The sequence below is a fragment of the Cherax quadricarinatus genome, chromosome 8 (genome assembly GCF_038502225.1).
Source record: "Cherax quadricarinatus isolate ZL_2023a chromosome 8, ASM3850222v1, whole genome shotgun sequence".
In the NCBI taxonomy this organism is placed as follows: domain Eukaryota; kingdom Metazoa; phylum Arthropoda; class Malacostraca; order Decapoda; family Parastacidae; genus Cherax; species Cherax quadricarinatus.
In genome coordinates this window covers 26,970,549-26,989,926 of record NC_091299.1, presented here as the reverse complement: position 1 = coordinate 26,989,926, position 19,378 = coordinate 26,970,549, and the positions used below count along the sequence as shown (strand labels likewise).

Genomic DNA, 19,378 nt, shown 5'->3' with positions numbered 1-19,378 from the left:
CTGATATATCAGATCATTATTTAGTTGTAGCTACAGTTAGAGTAAGAGGTAGATGGGAAAAGAGGAAAATGGCAGCAACAAGCAAGAGGGAGGTGAAAGTGTATAAACTAAGGGAGGAGGAAGTTCGGGTGAGATATAAGCAACTATTGGCAGAAAGGTGGGCTGGTGCAAGTATGAGTAGTGGGGGGGTTGAAGAGGGTTGGAATAGTTTTAAAAATGCAGTATTAAAATATGGGGCAGAAGTTTGTGGTTATAGGAGGGTGGGTGCAGGAGGAATAAGGAGTGTTTGGTGGAATGATGAAGTAAAGGGTGTGATAAAAGAGAAAAAGTTAGCTTATGAGAGGTTTTTACAAAGCAGAAGTGTTATAAGAAGAGTAGAGTATATGGAGAGTAAAAGAAAGGTGAATAGAGTGGTGAGAGAATGCAAAAGGAGAGCAGATGATAGAGTGGGAGATGCACAGTCAAGATATTTTAATGAAAATAAGAAAAATTTTTGGAGTGAGTTAAACAAGTTAAGAAAGCCTAAAGAATGAATGGATTTGTCAGTTAAAAACAGAGTAGGGGAGTTAGTAAATGGGGAGATGGAGGTTTTGGGTAGACGACGAGAATATTTTTGAGGAACTTTTAAATGTCGACGAAGAAAGGGAAGCGGTAATTTCATGCACTGGCCAGGGAGGTATACCATCTTTTAGGAGTGAAGAAGAACAGGATGTGAGTGTGGGGGAGGTGCGTGAGGCATTACATAGAATGAAAGGGGGTAAAGCAGCTGGAACTGACGGGATCATGACAGAAATGTTAAAAGCAGGGGGGATATAGTGTTGGAGTGGTTGGTATTTTCTTTAATGAATGTATGAAAGAGGGGAAGGTACCTAGGGATTGGCAGAGAGCATGTATAGTCCCTTTATATAAAGGGAAGGGGGACAAAAGAGATTGTAAAAATTATAGAGGAATAAGTTTACTGAGTATACCAGGAAAAGTGTACGGTAGGGTTATAGTTGAAAGAATTAGAGGTAAGACAGAATGTAGGATTGCGGATGAGCAAGGAGGTTTCAGAGTGGGTAGGGGATGTGTAGATTAAGTGTTTACATTGAAGCATATATGTGAACAGTATTTAGATAAAGGTAGGGAAGTTTTTATTGCATTTATGGATTCAGAAAAAGCATATGATAGAGTGGATAGGGGAGCAATGTGGCAGATGTTGCAAATACATATATGGAATAGGTGGTAAGTTACTAAATGCTGTAAAGAGTTTTTATGAGGATAGTGAGGCTCAGGTTAGGGTGTGTAGAAGAGAGGGAGACTACTTCCCAGTAAAAGTAGATCTTAGACAGGCATGTGTAATGTCACCATGGTTGTTTAATATATTTATAGATGGGGTTGTAAAAGAAGTAAATGCTAGGGTGTTTGGAAGGGGAGTGGGATTAAATTATGGGGAATCAAATACAAAATGGGAATTGACACAGTTGCTTTTTGCTGATGATACTGTGCTCATGGGAGATTCTAAAGAAAAATTGCAAAGGTTAGTGGATGAGTTTGGGAGTGTGTGTAAAGGTAGAAATTTGAAAGTGAACATAGAAAAGAGTAAGGTGATGAGGGTATCAAATGGTTTAGATAAAGAAAAATTGGATATCAAATTGGGGAGGAGGAGTATGGAAGAAGTGAATGTTTTCAGATACTTGGGAGTTGACATGTCGGCAGATGGATTTATGAAGGAAGAGGTTAATCATAGAATTGATGAGGGAAAAAAGGTGAGTGGTGCGTTGAGGTATATGTGGAGACAAAAAATGTTATCTATGGAGGCAAAGAAGGGAATGTATGAAAGTATAGTAGTACCAACACTCTTATATGGGTGTGAAGCTTGGGTTGTGAATGCAGCAGCAAGGAGGCGGTTGGAGGCAGTGGAGATGTCCTGTCTAAAGACAATGTGTGGTGTAAATATTATGCAGAAAATTCGGAGTGTGGAAATTAGGAGAAGGTGTGAGTTAATAAAAGTGTTAGTCAGAGGGCTGAAGAGGGGTTGTTGAGGTGGTTTGGTCATTTAGAGAGAATGGATCAAAGTAGAATAACATGGAGAGTGTACAAATCTGTACGGGAAGGAAGGCGGGGTAGGGGTTGTCCTCAAAAAGGTTGGAGGGAGGGGGTAGAGGAGGTTTTGTGGGCGAGGGGCTTGGACTTCCAGCAAGCGTGCGTGAGCATGTTAGATAGGAGTGAATGGAGACGAATGGTATTTGGGACCTGACGATCTGTTGGAGTGTGAGCAGGGTAATATTTAGTAAAGGGATTCAGGGAAACCAGTTATTTTTATATAGCCGGACTTGAGTCCTGGAAATGGGAAGTACAATGCCTGCACTCTAAAGGAGGGATTCGGGATATTAGCAGTTTGGAGGGATATGCTGTGTATCTTTATAGGTATATACTTCTAAGCTGTTGTGTTCTGAGCACCTCTGCAAAAACAGTGATTATGTGTGAGTCAGGTGAAAGTGTTGAATGATGATGAAAGTATTTTCTTTTTGGGGATTTTCTTTCATTTTTGGGTCGCCCTGCCTCGGTGAGAGATGGCCGACTTGTTAACAATAAAAAAAAAAAAAATCGAGTGGCTTCAAATCAAACAGGAGAAAGCTGATAGCCCCACATGTGAGAGAATGGGTCTGTGTGGTCAGTGTGCACTGTATAAAAAAATCCTGCAGCACGCAGTGCATAATGAGAGAAAAAAACTCCGACCGTGTTTTTGGATTAAAACGCTGACTTTGAGGTGTATTTTCCTATAGTATTTATGGGTGTATTCTCGTTTTCTTGGTCTCATTTGATAGAATGGAAAACATATTACAGAAATTGCGATGATTCTGATTAGTTTCATGATGAAATTGAAATTGAGCTCAAATTAACGGAAATATTCGATTTTTACCAATGTTTAAGAGTAAGCAAATCACACCACACGTCCAATACACGTCAACTAGGGAGTCTAATACTCTTTCACTAGTGCACTGATATTATTTATACCATTTTTACAATAATGCAGTAGTCTGCATAACAGTATGTCTTCTATTTTTTGTGTGAATAAAAAATCGAAATAGAAAGCAAGAGTAATATAAAAGGGGCCTGAAGACATGACTAATGAACAGAAGATATGTTATTTTAGTGCCAAGAGTGTCTGCCTTGTTTATTCTGGACCCTATTTTGAAATTGGCATCTTTTTTTAATTTGCGTGACATTGGCCAAATTGCCAATTTCTGACCACTTTATTGAGTAGTTGAAATCAGTAAATGGGTGGTTTCTTGTACTCAATTGATAGAAAAAATGGAGTTCTAAAGAAATAGCTATGAGTTTGGTCGACTGGAACAATGGACTTGGCCGAAAATAGGGCTCAAATTCGGTGAAATCACTGATGGGTATATATCGCCGAGATCGCTAACTTCGCGGGAGTGTAATTCCATAAGTTTTCGATCAAATTTCGTACTTTTGATGCCATTACCATCGGGAAAAGATTCTCTATCCTTTCATAAGAATTTTTTTTTTCCAAAAATTTTTCGACACCAGGAGACACTTCAGGATTTGGGGTTGCAACAGTCGAAGGGTTAAGTACAACATCCAGATGCAGGTACAGTACAGGATGGCCCTGCATATACAGCTCCCTCTTTTTGGTGTTCCACATTTTTGTTGCCTTCCAATTTAGCCATTGTTCATTATAGTTGGTGCTTTTACTGCTTTTCTGCAGTATCACCATTTTCGTACAACAGCTCCGTAAGGGAAGGACAACTGGCACTGTATTTTAAGGTAAGCATTGTATGTACTCTGTATTTATTTTACTTTTATTAATCTGTTTTTATGCCTATCTGTATTGAGCACTTAATATATGATAGTGTAAATATGTTATCAGGCATTTTAGACACATTCCATAATGGAAAAACGGCTCTTTTCCCCCACCGACAATTTTTGCTTTTCATTTGGGGTGGCAAACCTTAGAGCCATATGAATGGGGCCCTCCTGCATTCTTATACATCATGCTTATAATTTCAGGGGTTTCTTTATTTGTGGGTTTCAATGAACTAAAATTTTTACTAATGGGCAACCCACAAACAGATTCGATTAACCATCGGCTATCTGCCTCAATGGCTTTGCCATGTGTAAATTTCTTTTTTTACTCTTTCATTTCATCTTATGAATGTATTACAGGGATATGGTCTCTGAAACACAGAATGAGCCTAAATAAAAAAGAATGGCAATACAGAATTATTTTTGCATTATTCACAGATCTAATTTTTTGAGACCTCAGAGAATGTAATCCCTAAGAGTTTGGAGACAACTGTAGTGTGTTTGGTCCATCAGTCTTAACCCTTTCAGGGTCCAGAGGCCAAATTTCAAAGGGTGCACCAGTGTCCAAGAATTTTTAAAAAATAATTTTGTTATTTTTTCTTATGAAATGGTAGAGAATCTTTTTTTCTGAAGGTAATAAAACAAAAAGTATGAAATTTGATGGAAAATTTATGAAATTATGCTCTCGCAAATTTTGACGTGTCAGCGATATTTATGTATTGTCGATTTTGCGGACTTTGACTCCCATTTAGGCCAATTACATTATTCCAGTTGACCAAATTCTTAGCTATTTCACTAGTATTACTTCTATTCTATCGATTGAGCACAAGAATTTGCCAAGTCAACTGTTTCAACTACAAAATAAAGTGATCGGAAATTGGTAATTTGGCCAATTTAATGCAAAGTTCAAAATACTCCAATTTCAAAATAGGGTCCATAATAAACAATGCAGGCATTCCTAGCACTAATCTAACATTTCCTCTGTTCATTAGTTATGTTTCCAGGCTTTACTAATGAATTCCATTTTGATTTTTTATTCACATAATGAATTTTTATTCAAACCAAAAAATAGAAGACTTACTGTTATGCAATATTGTAATAATTGTATAAATAATATCATCACATTTGTCAACGTAAATTAGACCCACCAGCAGGCGTGTATTAGACGTGTGAGGCCATTTGTTTACTCTTGAACATTGGCAAAAATTTAACATTTCCCCTACTTTGAGAAATCATCTCTATTTCTGTAATATGTCTTCCAATCTATCAAATGAGACCAAGAAATCGCAAATACAACTATAAAAAATACGAAAAAGCACTGCAAAGTCGCTGTTTTAATCGAAAATTATGATCTCAGTTTTTTCTCTCATTATGCACCGTGCTGCAGGATTTGTTTTATGTGGTGCACACATACCACATAGATGTATTCTCTCATATCAAGGCCAAAATTTACCGCTCACAGCTTATCTATGGTTCAGACCCTCAACCTAAAGCCGTAGATCTACGGCACGGACTCTCAAGGGGTTAATAAAACCATATTTTTACACTATGCTGTATTCCTTCTCTATACACAATGATACCTTCCAGAAAACCTATAAAAGCTGGAAAATACTAATGATTTGAAAGTTGATAATGGATTGTTGCACAGGAGCTATTTCTTTCAACTATGGGCTATTCAAAAAATGTAAAAAGCATACTGTCAAACTCAATTTAGCAACATGTATGCATGTTGTCACTGTTATTTTTAATACAGTGGTACCTCGTGTTTTGTACAGCTCCCAACTCGAACAATTATATAAGCGTATTATTATAAGTGCTTTTGTAAGTGTATTTTTGATGATCTGAAATGGACTAATGTAATTTACATTATTCCTTATGGGAACAAATTTATTTGGTAATGGCACTCGAACAGCCTTCTGGAACGAATTATGTACAAAACTCGGGGTACAACTGTACTCATGAAATTGTAATAATACGAATGCAAACAAATCACAGAATTATACCTAGCTGGGGGAAACCTATTAGAGCCAACTGGTCCAGTCATTAATGCACTGGCCTTTGAGTTTTAGCACTCACCTGCCATGGGGTCAAACCCCACCCATTCTGTGATTGTTATTATTATTATTATTATTCTTTCAACAAACCGGCCATATCCCACCGAGGTACGGTGGCTCAAAGGGAAAATTGAGAATTTATTTTCTGAAAACAAACAGCATCAATGGGGAAAAACAGCAACAAGAAGTAAATTCATTAATTTAAGGTCTGGGAAAAAACAGACAAAACAATACATACCTCATTATATTTATCTTGTGTAAATATAAACTTAGGGTCTTCATATCCTGGGCAATCAGGTGCTGGTAAGGGAAAATTATATTTGATCATATCATGTACACTTAGCAACAGCGATCTCCTGTCAAACTCATCAGCAGGAAATGACTGTGAAACCTTTCCACTATTTTTCTCAAAGACCTGTTCATTGTCAGCAACTGAAAACAATGGCTCAGAGGATTGATATATCTCGTTGTTTTCTTCAGCTTCTTTGAGATCCTTGAAATCTGGAGAGAAAAAAATATTTATTTTATGGTACAGGAGCAATAAAATTCTAAAAACATTGGCTGAAAGAAAAACAAGAATATATTGGGTAATAAGAGCAATTGCACAATGTGAAGCTTCATCACTGAGCCCATCACTCATGCAGGCAGACAGTTTTTCGGCCCTTGACTCCAATCCAGCCTTTTACACAATTTTTGTTTTTTAACATAATGGCCATCTCCCACCAAGGCAGGGTGACCCAAAAAGAAGAATGCTTTGATGAAGTTTTTCTTTTCTTTACATTTAGCAATTTATACAGGAGAAAGGGTTAATATTCCCTTACTCCCGGCATTTTAGTCACCTACAATACGCATGGCTTACGGAGGAAGGATTCTTCTTCACTTCTTCATGGAGTTTTACAAAAATACATGGAGGGAAGTCACTAGTAAAACAATACAATATCTCTAGACCTACTAATTATTATTATTAACATTGTATTCATTGGGATATGGTAAACTCATGAGTCACATAGTGCACGTGCACATAAAAGCATAATTTTGGGGGATACTATAAAATTTTTGACTAATATTTTTAGTAACTCCACACCTCTTCCAGTCAGAGGGCTGAAGAGGGGTTGTTGAGGTGGTTTGGTTATTTAGAGAGAATGGATCAAAGCAGAATGACTTGGAGAGCGTATATCTGTGTAGGGGGAGAGGAGGAGGAGTAGGGGTTGTCCTCGCAAACGTTGCAGGGAGGGGGTAAAGGAGGTTTTGTGGGCAAGGGGCTTGAACTTCCAGCAATCATGTGTGAGCATGTTAGATAGGAGTGAATGGATACAAATGGATTTTGGGACCTGACGAGCTGTTGGAGTGTGAGCAGGGTAATATTTAGTGAAGGGATTTAGGGAAACTGGTTAGCCAGACTTGAGTCCTGGAAATGGGAAATACAATGCCAGCACTTTAATGGAGGGGTTTGAGATATTGACAGTTTGGAGGGTCTTCTAAACTGTCATATCTGAGCACCTCTGCAAAGACAGTGATTATGTATGAGTGAGGTGAAAGTGTTGAATGATAATGAAAGTATTTTCTTTTTGGGGATTTTCTTTCTTTTTGGGTCACCCTGCCTTCGTGGGAGATGGCTGACTTGTTGAAAAAAAAATATAAAATTTTCACAAGAAATCCTACCATGCAGTATCTAGCTGCTCCACACTTTCAAATGCAGTAAATCTGCAAAAATAATTGACTTAATATCTTTTGCTTTACAAAGCCAGCCCAGAAAAAAAAAAAATGGAACATATCAAACATGGAGATGGTGAGAATTACTTAGAAAAATGATAATGAATAACTGGATTTGGGGCCTTCTTGAGCTCCCAGATGATGTTGGTAGTAACTATTAAACAAACTTTATAGTGAAGGTAGCCCAATGATACTGAATATAGGACAATTACCCCTTATGGGGCAAGAGGTTAATTTTGGTGTGAATAAGGCACATGTTCCAGGTGGCTCCTAGGGCTCTCAACAGTAGGAAAGAGCCCAGTTTATTTATTTACTAAATGTAAAAAAGATGCAAAACTTTAGTTTTCTTCTTCTTTTTTATGATGATTTTTTTTTTAAATCTCCTTCATTTAAGGAAAATTCTTGTGGCTAATTACTACAGTATTTGACATTTATCATATATTTACCTGTTTTCATTTTATATTTTAATTTCACAGTAGATGGGAGACTGAGAAGCTCCTCAAAGGGACCAAGGTTGTACCTTGAAGGTGCCATCAACTCCAGTTTAGCATGCATTAGGGAAGAAGTCCGTGGGAGGGCTTCAGCAAGCCACTTGGGCTGGCTACCCCTTCCCTCCAACACTTCGTCTGAGCATGATGACTCTGCATCACTGCTGTCTTTTCTCTTGTTCGCATGAGAGTGGTCATCATTAGGAAGGTTCTTAAATTCATCTGTCATTCCATTTTTTGCAGCAGCCTTTTTCTCTGATGATTTATTTTCCATTGCAAAGTCACTAAGGCTCACTCCCTCGATGATAGTAGTAATGATGTGAGAAAATTTTCTGGTGTGAACCATTTTGACCCATCTAAAACAAGAAGCAAAGCAGGTAGTTCATAAATTGCAAAATTAATACATCAGGTAACTTAATCCTATTGGCAAATACATGAAATGTCATTAAATTGTGCAAATAAGGTTCTGTCTGGGTGCAAATTTTGCCCCTAAGGACAAAATTTGAGTCAGATTATTACTACACAGATCTTCATTCCCAAGACAATGACCTTCTTTTACACAATATGTTACATTAAAACAGGGTGAAATCTCAGTTTGTGAAGCTATTAAACTGTGAGACTAAAGTTGACTAAAATGAATATGAAGACAATTCTTTATGCTTTGAAGAGTACTAACATTAGCAAAGGCCTCTTCAGAAAATTCCACATCAACCTGTCATTTTCCTGGCCTTATTTTTACCTTTAATATACCTTTGATGAATTTCAAATATTTCTACTCCTGGAGCACAGCCAATATGTCCATAACATCCTGGGTGATCTGGCACTTGGTAGAAATACTTGTTCAATTTTCTCTTGAAGACTTTTACACTTGTTCCAGCAGTATTTCTGATATCTTCTGGTAAGATGCTAAACAATCTGGGACCATGGATGTTGATACATTTTTTTGTGCTCATGGTACCAACTGCCCTTCACTGGGTTTATTATCCACTTCCTCCCATATGTCTGACTCCAGTATGTTATGGAAGTGTACATGTCTGGGACCAGACCCTCAAGTACTTTCCATGTCTATATTATCACGTATCTCTCTCTCCTCTGCTCCAGTGAGTACACATTTAGGACTTTAATGGCTTTATTCGCTCTTTGTGTTTTGTAAATGATCCCTACATCTGTTCTAATTCAGATATTTTCCCTGCTCTGAAAGGAGCCATCTACACGAAACAATACTATGAGAGAGAACAAGTGATTTGAACAGCATCATCATTGGTATAATTTCCTCTTGTTTTAAAACTTCTCATTATTCATTTCATCATTTTTCTGGCTGTTGTGAAATCGGCCTCAGTGTTCCTTGAAAGAAAGGTCAGCCAACATACCTTCGATATAGTTTTCAGGCATTCCGAGAGTTTTTCTACTCCCAGAGCCCAGTCTTGGGTCAGGCTTGTCTGGTGCTTGCCTGGTCAACCAGGCTAAATAATACAGTGGTACCCTGAGTTTCGGCCATAATTTGTTCCAGAAGGCTGATTGAGTGCCGTTACTGAACGAATTTGTTCCCATAAGGAATAATATAAATTAGATTAGTCCGTTTCAGACCCCCCAAAATTATTTTTTTTATTATTAACACACTGGCCGATTCCTACCAAGGCAAGGTGGCTCGAAAAAGAAAAACTTTCACCATCATTCACTCCATCACTGTCTTGCCAGAAGGGTGTTTTACACTACAGTTTTTAAACTGCAACATTAACACTCCTCCTTCAGAGTGCAGGCACTGTATGTACTTCCCATCTCCAGGACTCAAGTCCGGCCTGCCGGTTTCCCTGAATCCCTTCATAAATGTTACTTTGCTCACACTCCAACAGCACATCAAGTATTAAAAACCATTCGTCTCCATTCGCTCCTATCAAACACGCTCACGCATGCCTGCTGGAAGTCCAAGCCCCTCGCACACAAAACCTCCTTTACCCCCTCCCTCCAACCTTTCCTAGGCCGGCCCCTACCCCACCTTCCTTCCACCACAGACTGATACACTCTTGAAGTCACTCTGTTTCGCTCCATTCTCTCTACATGTCCGAACCACCTCAACAACCCTTCCTCAGCCCTCTGGACAACAGTTTTGGTAATCCCACACCTCCTCCTAACTTCCAAACTACGAATTCTCTGCATTATATTCACACCACACATTGCTCTCAGACATGACATCTCCACTGCCTCCAGCCTTCTCCTCGCTGCAACATTCATCACCCATGCGCCTACAATAATACACTTACATAATTGTTGGAAGCTATACAGAACTCGAGGTACCACGGTAACTGTAATTGAAATTGGAAGACCCAAATATCATCTGTAATCCGTTCCAGAAGGTCGGCCTAAATTCAAAAAGGCCTAAATACAAAGCAGTATTTCCCATAAGAATTAATGTAAATACAATTAATCTGTTCCAGACACCCAAAAATATTAACAAAAAAACACATTTTTTAAAGATTAATTTTAGTTTTACATACACAAAACAATGAGAACTAAATAAAATACATAAATGAACATTTAAATCACTATTACATACCTTTATTGAAGACTCTTGTTGGCTTATGGAAGACAGGGAGGAGGAGAGAGGGAGGACTGATTATTGTTTGGAAGGGGAATCCCCCTCCATAAGGACTTCAGGTATCAAAGCCCTCTCTGGGGTTACTTTCCTCCCTGCTTGCTACACTCCCTGCATGCCTGCTACACTCCCTGCATGCCTGCTACACTCCCTGCCTGCCTGCTACACTCCCTGCCTGCCTGCTACACTCCCTCCCTCCATCCTACACTCCCTGCATGCCTGCTACATGCCCTGCCTGCCTGCTACACTCCCTGCCTTTCTCCACATCTTCCTTTGTTTGTTATCTCTTTTTTGTTAAAATGTTTACCCCTTTCGCCACATCAGCTTCCTTGATTTGTTCTTTCTTTGCCATGATAGAAGTGATTTCTGATTTGGATTTTTCGTACATTCTGGCAAGCTCTAGCACTTGAACACCACTCTCATATTTTTCAATAACTTCTTTCTTAAAATCCATCGTGTTTCTCAGTTTCCTTACCAAAGGAACTTTACTAGGAACTTTTTTTGGGCCCATGGTGGCTTATTTCACAGTTGCACTTAATAAACAAGCACAAAAACCAATGGATTTTAAGGAAATGTTCGAATGAATGCGTGGAGTATGTGCTCATTCACCAAGAGACACAGGAAGACTGACTCACCTATGCAGCGGTGTCCCGGCGGGAGGCAGGCTGACGCGTATAATACAGCTGATTTGTGACGCACAGGCCAAAATACGGAGCAAAATTTCGGCCCAAAAACCGGCCTAAATATGATTCGGCCGATAAATATAACAGCCAATATTCAGGGTTCCACTGTACTGTACATATTTAAAAGCATGTCATGTCTGAGGGCAATGTGTGATGTGAATATAATGCAGAGAATCTGTAATTTGGAGATTAAGAGGAGGTGTGGGATTACCAAAACTATTATCCAGAAGCTGAGGAGGGGTTACTGAGATGGTTTGGATATGCAGAGAGGATGGAATGAAATAGAATGACTTCGAGTGTATAAATCTGTAGTGGAGGGAAGGAGGGGTAGGGGTCGGCCTAGGAAAGGCTGGAGGCAGGGGGTACAGGTGGTTTTGTGTGTGAGGGGCTTGGACTTCCAGCAAGCGTGCGTGAGCGTGTTAGATAGGAGTGAATAGAGACAAATGGTTTTTAATACTTGATGTGTTGTTGGAGTGTAAGCAAGGTAACATTTATGATGGGATTCTGGGCAGCAGGCCAAACATGATTTCTGGAGATGGGAAGTACAGTGCCGGCATTCTGAAGGAGGTGTGTTAATGTTGCAGTTTTATAACTGTAGTTGTAAGCATGCTTCTGGCAAGACAGTGATGGAGTGAGTGATGATGAAAGTTTTTTTTTTCGGGCCACCCTGCCTTGGTGGGAAACTGCCGATGTGTTAATAACACAGGTCTCCCTCAACATTCGCATTTTCCACTTTCGCGGGCTTCGAACATTTGCGAATTCCCAGCTGCCCAATCATATTTAAAATATGTCATTACATATGTTAGGAATTGTGGCAGTGGCAGAGTGTGTTTGGTGATAAAACAAGATAGTCCTTCAATATAACACTAATATCAACTCTATGGCTTATTTATCTATCACAATTCATCTAATATGACATAATAAACAATATTAGTAACATAGAAATACGACATACACTCTAGAACGAATAAAATACGTCATTAACCCTTTCAGGGTCCCCAAGCACTCTCCCAGACTTGTTCTCAGGGTTGCCCAAATTTAAAAAATAATAATTATTTTTTCTTATGAAAAAATAGAGAATCTTTTCCTGATCATAATGACGCCAAAAGTATGAAATTTGATGGAAAACTTACGGAAGTATCCTCTCGCAAAGTTAGCGGCCTCGACGATGTTTACGCATCGGTGATTTTGCCCAATTTAAGCCCTATTTTTGGCCAATTCCATTGTACTAGTCGACAAAAATCATAACTATTTTGCTAGAACTCCATTTTTTCTATTGAATGAGTACAAGAAACCACCCATTTACCGATTTCAACTATCCAATACAGTGGTCAGAATTCAGCAATTTTGCCCATTTCACACAAATTTCAAAAGATGCCAATTTCCAAATAGGGTCCAGAATAAACAAGAAAGACATTCCTAGCACTAAAATAACATTTTCTCTGTTCATTAGTCAAGTCCCCATGCCCCTCTTACATTCTTTTGCTTTCCACTTTGAATTTTTATCCTCACAAAAATAGAAGATTTACTGTTATGCAGACTACTGCATTAGTGTAGAAATGGTATAAATAACATTGGCGCACTTGTAAAAGAATATTAGACTCGCCAGTTGATGTGTATTGGGCGCTTAGCATGATTTGTTTACTTTTGAACTTTGTTAAAAATCGAACATTTCTGCTACTCTGAGCTCAATTTCAAGGTACTTTTCATTATAAAACCAGTCAAAATTCTCTCAATTTCTGTAATATGTCTTCCATTCTATAAAATAAGACCAGGAAAAGTAGAATACAACAATAAATACCATACGAAAATACAGTGTAAAGTTGCTGTTTTAATCCAAAAACACGGTCAAAGTTTTTTTTTCTCATTACGCACTGTGTGCTGCAGGACTTTTTTTATACTGCACACACTGACCACATAGACCCATTCTTTCACATGTAGGCCTACCAGCTTTCTCTCACTAGATTTGAGGGCGCTAGAATTTAGGCGTACTAGTACGTCAAAAACCATGGTGCGTAAGCCGTACTAGTACAGCCGAAACCCTGAAAGGGTTAAGTATGTCACGAGTGTTGCTGTGTTGTTATTGTTGTTGGGTGTATAAGGGCCACTGAGAACATAAGCCGTACATAGTGATGGTGTAGGCAGCAGCAGAGGTAGAGACTAGAGACGGCGGTGTTGTCAGTCGCCCTATATAACTCCAACAACATTGGAGGAGTTAGGTTTGTGCTGTCTTTTTTCGATCAATTAACTGCTTAACTCATTTGCAACATTGTTAATGTTACACTTTATCGCTGGCTGGCGCTATAGCCTTTATCGACTCATGCTGCTTTAGTATCGTACATATCGTAGAATCACTGAAGAAGGCACATTCTTCCCTCTCTCTTCCTCCTCCACTGGTCCTCTGCTACAAGTTCTTTCTTGAATTCTATAGTTTTTCTCACCTTCTTTACCAAAGGGCTGGCACTAGTATAATATTTTACAGTGTTTACATGTGTTTTATGTTTGTTCATGGTTCAATAGGTTAAGGAAGCAGTATTGAATTATATTCCCCTACAATATACTGGGGCACCAAACATTCGCAATTTTTCAACATTCGCAAGGTTCTTGATCCCCTAACCCTCGCGAATGTTGAGGGAGACCTGTATAAAAAAATAAAAATTGAAAAGCACAGCATATGCACAATACAAATACAATGGTACCTCAAGTTACAAACTTAATTCGTTCCAGAAGGCTGTTCAAGTGCCGATACGAAACGAATTTGTTCCCATAAGGAATAATGTAAATTAGAGTAGTCCATTTCAGACCCCCCAAATTACACTTACAAAAGCACTTACAAAAATACACTTACATAACTGTTCGAGTTGGGAGCTGTTCAAAACTCGAGGTACCACTGTACCTGGGTTGTGCAACCCAACCTAATAAGAAAACTGTTACAAATTATCAACAAAAATGTGAAAAGCCACATTCACCAGTGAAGACTGGTGATTTTTCAATGTTCACTGGCTGGAAGTGCCCTTTCAGTGACTACTTAGCCATAGTTACATAGAGTAAACAAACTACATGGTCAAGTACTTTTTTACACTTTCATACTGCTAGATTTGATTTTTTTTTTAACAGACTATTAAGTGAATAAAGTAGCTTAACCCTTAAACGGTCCAAACAGATTGACATTCAAATTCGTAGTGCTACAAAAGTAGATCTATTTTTTTTTCCTTCTTTTCAAATATAACAAAAAAAAAATGTAGATAAAAGTTTTTTTTTACACGTTTTCAAATGTAAAACAAAAAAGAAGATCTTCATTTTTTTACATACTTTCAGATGTTGAAAAAACGTATATATACGTTTGGACCATTTAAGGGTTAATAAGACTGTGCATTTAAAAATGCCAACTTTTTTTTTGTACACTATTTTTTAAAAGCACACATTTTCCTTAGGGTAGTGCGAGGTTTCATAAACTTGGATACACTGTGCATGCAATCACATCACATATTCAGTGTAAATACACTCTTGCATTGAACCTAGGTTTCATTAGCCTGGGTATACTGTACAGATAATCCTCGACTTATGATATGTCAACTTTAAGACTGTGCAAAAGCAATTACTTTGGAGATGAAACTTAAGATAATTACCCCAGCATGAAAGTGGCAAGTCTGTAACATGTAGTCATTTATTTACTTTTCAATATTGGTATTTAGTTACAGTAATTATTTGTTTATTTACTTATTCAGTGACAGTATTTATTTATTTATTTATTTATTTAGCATATTATATTCATATTCGACTTACGATGGGTTTATCGGAAAGTAACCCCATCATAAGTCGAGGACCGCTCATATGTGCAATCACATACGTAACTTATACACTGCAAGTACTGTACGGTATGTGGGTTTCATTTACGTACTTGGGTATTCTTGGAGATTCCTTGTGAATTAGTGAGTACAGCAGAAAACTCTGGACATCACTCATGTGCAATGGCACACGTTTATCTGCATTCAGGCTCAGGTTGCTGTGTTCTCCGGTGCTGCTGAGGAAGACTTTTGGCCAGTTCTAGAAAAAAACAGGAGAGTTTCAGTGGGGAGAAATAAATGGGATTAGGCCAGGGGTTTCCAATAGAGTTAGAGCTAAGGAAGGAGTAACAATAATGTTGAAGGATCAGTTATGGCAGGAAAAGAGGGAATGTAAATGTATAAATTCAAGGATAATGTGAGGTAAAATAAAGGTGGGATGTGAAAAGTGGGTTATAGTAAGTGTTTATGCACCTGGAGAAGAGAGAAGTGTAGAGGAGAGAGGGAGATGTTAAGTGAGTGCATGAGGAGTTTTGAAGCAAGTGAGAGAGTACTTGTGGTGGGGGACCTGAATGCTAAAGTGGGTAAAACTGTTGTGGAGGGAGTAGTAGGTAAGTTTGAGGTGCCAGGGGAAAATGAAAATGGGGGGAAGGGGGCCTTTAACCCCTAAACGGTTCAAGCGTATATATACGTTCTCTCCCCCAGTGCCCTGAATATTTTGAAAAATAAAAAAAGTTAGGGTCAGTACTTACTGAGATACGAGGTTGCAAAGTTGGCACTTAATGCTCACCTAATGGCAACATTGAGTCCTGCCGCTTGAGGAAGTGTTGCCGATATACCATTTTTTCACATTTTTATATTATTTTATATAATTTTTATGTTCTGATAATTACAATTTATTGTATTTCTTGGCATTTCATAACCAATCTTTGTTCGGACACTAATATTAGGTACTGAAATTGTACTCAAATTGTCACAAACACACTGACAGGTGGACATTTACACCTGCCTTGGTCATTTACTATTGTCTAAGAATATATACAAAGTACAGTGGACCCCCGCCTTACGATGGCATCGTGTTACGTTAAATCCGCCATACGATACAATTTTTCCCTTACAGAGAATAAACTTGAATTGAATTGAATTGAATTGAATTAACGCAAAAATTTTGCCTCGCCTCACGCTAAAAAACTCGCCTTACGTGATTCATCCAGGACGCGTCCCACGTGTGGCCTCAGCGCCAGTGTTTACAAGCCAGCCAGTGTGGTCGCACCTACACATACATTCGGTACATATTACATTATCCCAGTGTTTTTAGTGCTTGTAACTGCAAAATAAGTCACCATGGACCCCAAGAAAGCTTCTAGTGCCAACCCTGTGGTAAAATGGGTGAGAATTAGTATAGAATTGAAAAAAGAGATTAAGGAAATGTGTGTAAAGTGGCTTGAAGTGCAAACCTTTATGGATGAAAATCACCCTCACATAGCTATTGCAAGCCGTGCTGGTGACTATTACAATGGCAATGTTGTGAACCCCTTTAGACAAATCATAAAGGAACGAGAGGTACAGAGCTCTATGGACAGATATGTTGTGCGACAGAGGTCCAGTGACTCTCAAGCTGGTCCTAGAGGCATTAAAAGAAGAAGGGAAGTAACCCCGGAAAAGGACTTGAGGTATCAAGTCCTAATGGAAGGGGATTCCCCTTCTAAACAATAACAACTTCCACACTCTCCCCTCCTCCCATCCCATCAATCATCACCAGATCTTCAATGAAGGTAAGTGCCATGTAGTATTCTATTCTTAGTAGAGTATTAACTGTGCATGTCTTCTTCAGTTTGTGTGTATTAAAATTAATATTTCATGTGGTAAAAAAATTATTTTTTTCATACTCTTGGGTGTCTTGCACAGATTAATTTGATTTCCATTATTTCTTAAGGGGAAAATTAATTCACCTTACAATAATTTCGGCATACGATGAGCTCTCAGGAACGGATTAATATTGTAAGGCGGGGGTCCACTGTATTTATAGGTCTCAGCAATGTTATGGATACACGGGAGTATAGAAGAAGAAGGAAGAAGGAAAGAGGAGGAGGAAGAAGGAAGAAGCTCCCTTGAAGCAATGTGACAAGCATCCAGGAGGGCAGAGATGAGATATGGGATGACATTTGATGGGCGCCAGTGAGGGTGTAGAGATAAGATGAGATAGTGCAGAGATAAGAAGAGATAAACTATGACATTTGATGGGTGCCAGCAAGGGTGCAGAGATAAGGGATGACTAACAAAAAAGGCACAATACCGTGACTGGAACGATACACAAATAACCCGCACATAAAAGAGAGAAGCTTACGACGACGTTTCGGTCCGACTTGGACCATTGACAAAGTCACACTAACCAGAGGTGGAGCAGGACGGCTATATATAGGCAGGAAGAGGTGGTGGTAGTAGTAGTAGTACAAGAATTGTATATAATACCGACAAGATGAAATTAAGACACATGCCCAACACCCGGGCATCCCCATCGTAGACATTTCACAACAAAGACAACCAGACGCCGCACATGTGTCTTAATTTCATCAGTAGTTGTAGTAGTGGTAGAGGAAGAAGAGGTAGTAGTAGTGGTAGTGGTAGAAGTGGGAAAACGAGCCAGTCAAATACAAAGGAAGGGGAGCACTGCAAGAGAGCTAGATGCCCACTGAGGGAGAGCAAGCGCACAGAGGTGCATGAAAGGGGAAGTGGTGAAATAAATGAAGAAGGAACAGAAACACGAGACAGGAGAGAGAAAGACAACCCAGAGGAGAAAAGGAAAGAGGAAAGGGGGAGTGGAAGAAGAAGAAAAAGAAAAAATGATGATTCAGGTTAAGTCACGGGTGTTCTGAAGTTTGGAGCATTTTACAATGTAGTGGGAGAGGAAGGCATCTACAGAGACGAAGCCAGGGCTAAGGTTCATACAAGGAAAGTTGTGTATTAGAGAGGATTCAACTAGACGGCGACTGTTCGAGTTGGAAGTAGGGAAGACAGTTTTAGCAGAAGACCAGTCAATAGGATGGCTATGATCTCTGACGTGACAGAAAAGAGCATTGTTAGTGTCGGCAAGCCTAACACTATTTTTGTGCTCCCTAAGTCTGTCAGAAAGAGATCGACCAGTTTCTCCGAAGTATTGAAGTGGACAGGAGGAGCAAGAAATAGAGTAGACACCAGGAACATCTGTAGAGGGAGGAGAGGTATGAACGAGATTAGTGCGAAGAGTGTTAGTCTGGTGGAAGGTACGCTTGATGTCTAAGGGACGGAGAGAATTGTTGAGATTAGAAAGTCCTTGCTAATCTTTACATGGAATACTTCGAGACTGTTCTTCCTACCCTCGATGTGCAACCTTCACTCTGGCTCCGCTATGTGGATAACATCTTTGCTCTGTGGCCTCATGACTCCACTTCCAACCTTTTCTTGAAGCTCTTAATAATCTTGCCCCTTCCATTAAGTTTAAAGCTGAATGGGAATCTAATTCCTTGCTTCCTTTCCTTGATGTCCATGTCCACCTCTCAGATACAGGTTTTTCCTTTTCCGTTTACCGTAAACCTATGCACAGTGGCATGTACATTCACTACTTTTCCTATCATGCTTCCCCTGTCAAGAAAAGTGTTCTTATCTCCCTCTTTCTCCGTGCCCTCCGCATCTGTGATCCTCAGTTCCTTCCAGCAGAAATTTCCACTCTTCATAATTCGTTCTCCCGTCTTGGCTACCCTTCCCATTTCATAGACTCTGCCCTCTCACGTGCTAAACGCAATTTCTTCTCTCCCAAACTCTCTACTCATGGGAACTCTTCTATCCTCTGCCTTCCCTACATTTCCGGTCTTTCTAATCTCAACAATTCTCTCCGTCCCTTAGACATCAAGCTTACCTTCCGCCAGACTAACACTCTTCGCACTAATCTCGTTCATACCTCTCCTCCCTCTACAGATGTTCCTGGTGTCTACTCTATTTCTTGTAAAGTAAAAGGACACAAGTGCAACTAATGTGACATTTTATTGTGGCAACGTTTCGCTCTCCAGGAGCTTTATCAAGCCATTACCAACAATACATGGACACAGAGGGTATATATAGGCTCAGAGTGAGGTGCGATACTAGTGGTAGTGGTAGTAGTAGTAGTGATAAAAGTTGTAGTAGTAATACAATATGGTAGAACAATTAATTCGTACATGAGTAAAAGGATATAAAAGCTATTACTTGGGTAACATAAAAATAGGTTGGACAA

The 19,378-nt window shown here is 39.1% G+C and overlaps 1 protein-coding gene across 3 annotated transcripts in view; it reads right to left on the bottom strand.

Moving 5' to 3' along the window:
* Positions 1–19,378, bottom strand: part of Rexo5 (RNA exonuclease 5) — a 64,913-nt gene that overhangs the window by 27,093 nt on the left and 18,442 nt on the right. For all 3 annotated transcript variants that reach the window (XM_070082983.1, XM_070082982.1, XM_070082984.1), the window contains 3 exons: positions 15,246–15,391; positions 8,027–8,424; positions 6,106–6,368 (listed from right to left, as the gene is read on the bottom strand). In XM_070082983.1, coding sequence (XP_069939084.1) covers positions 6,106–6,368; positions 8,027–8,424; positions 15,246–15,391 — 807 coding nt within the window. The remainder of the gene's footprint in view (positions 1–6,105; positions 6,369–8,026; positions 8,425–15,245; positions 15,392–19,378) is intronic.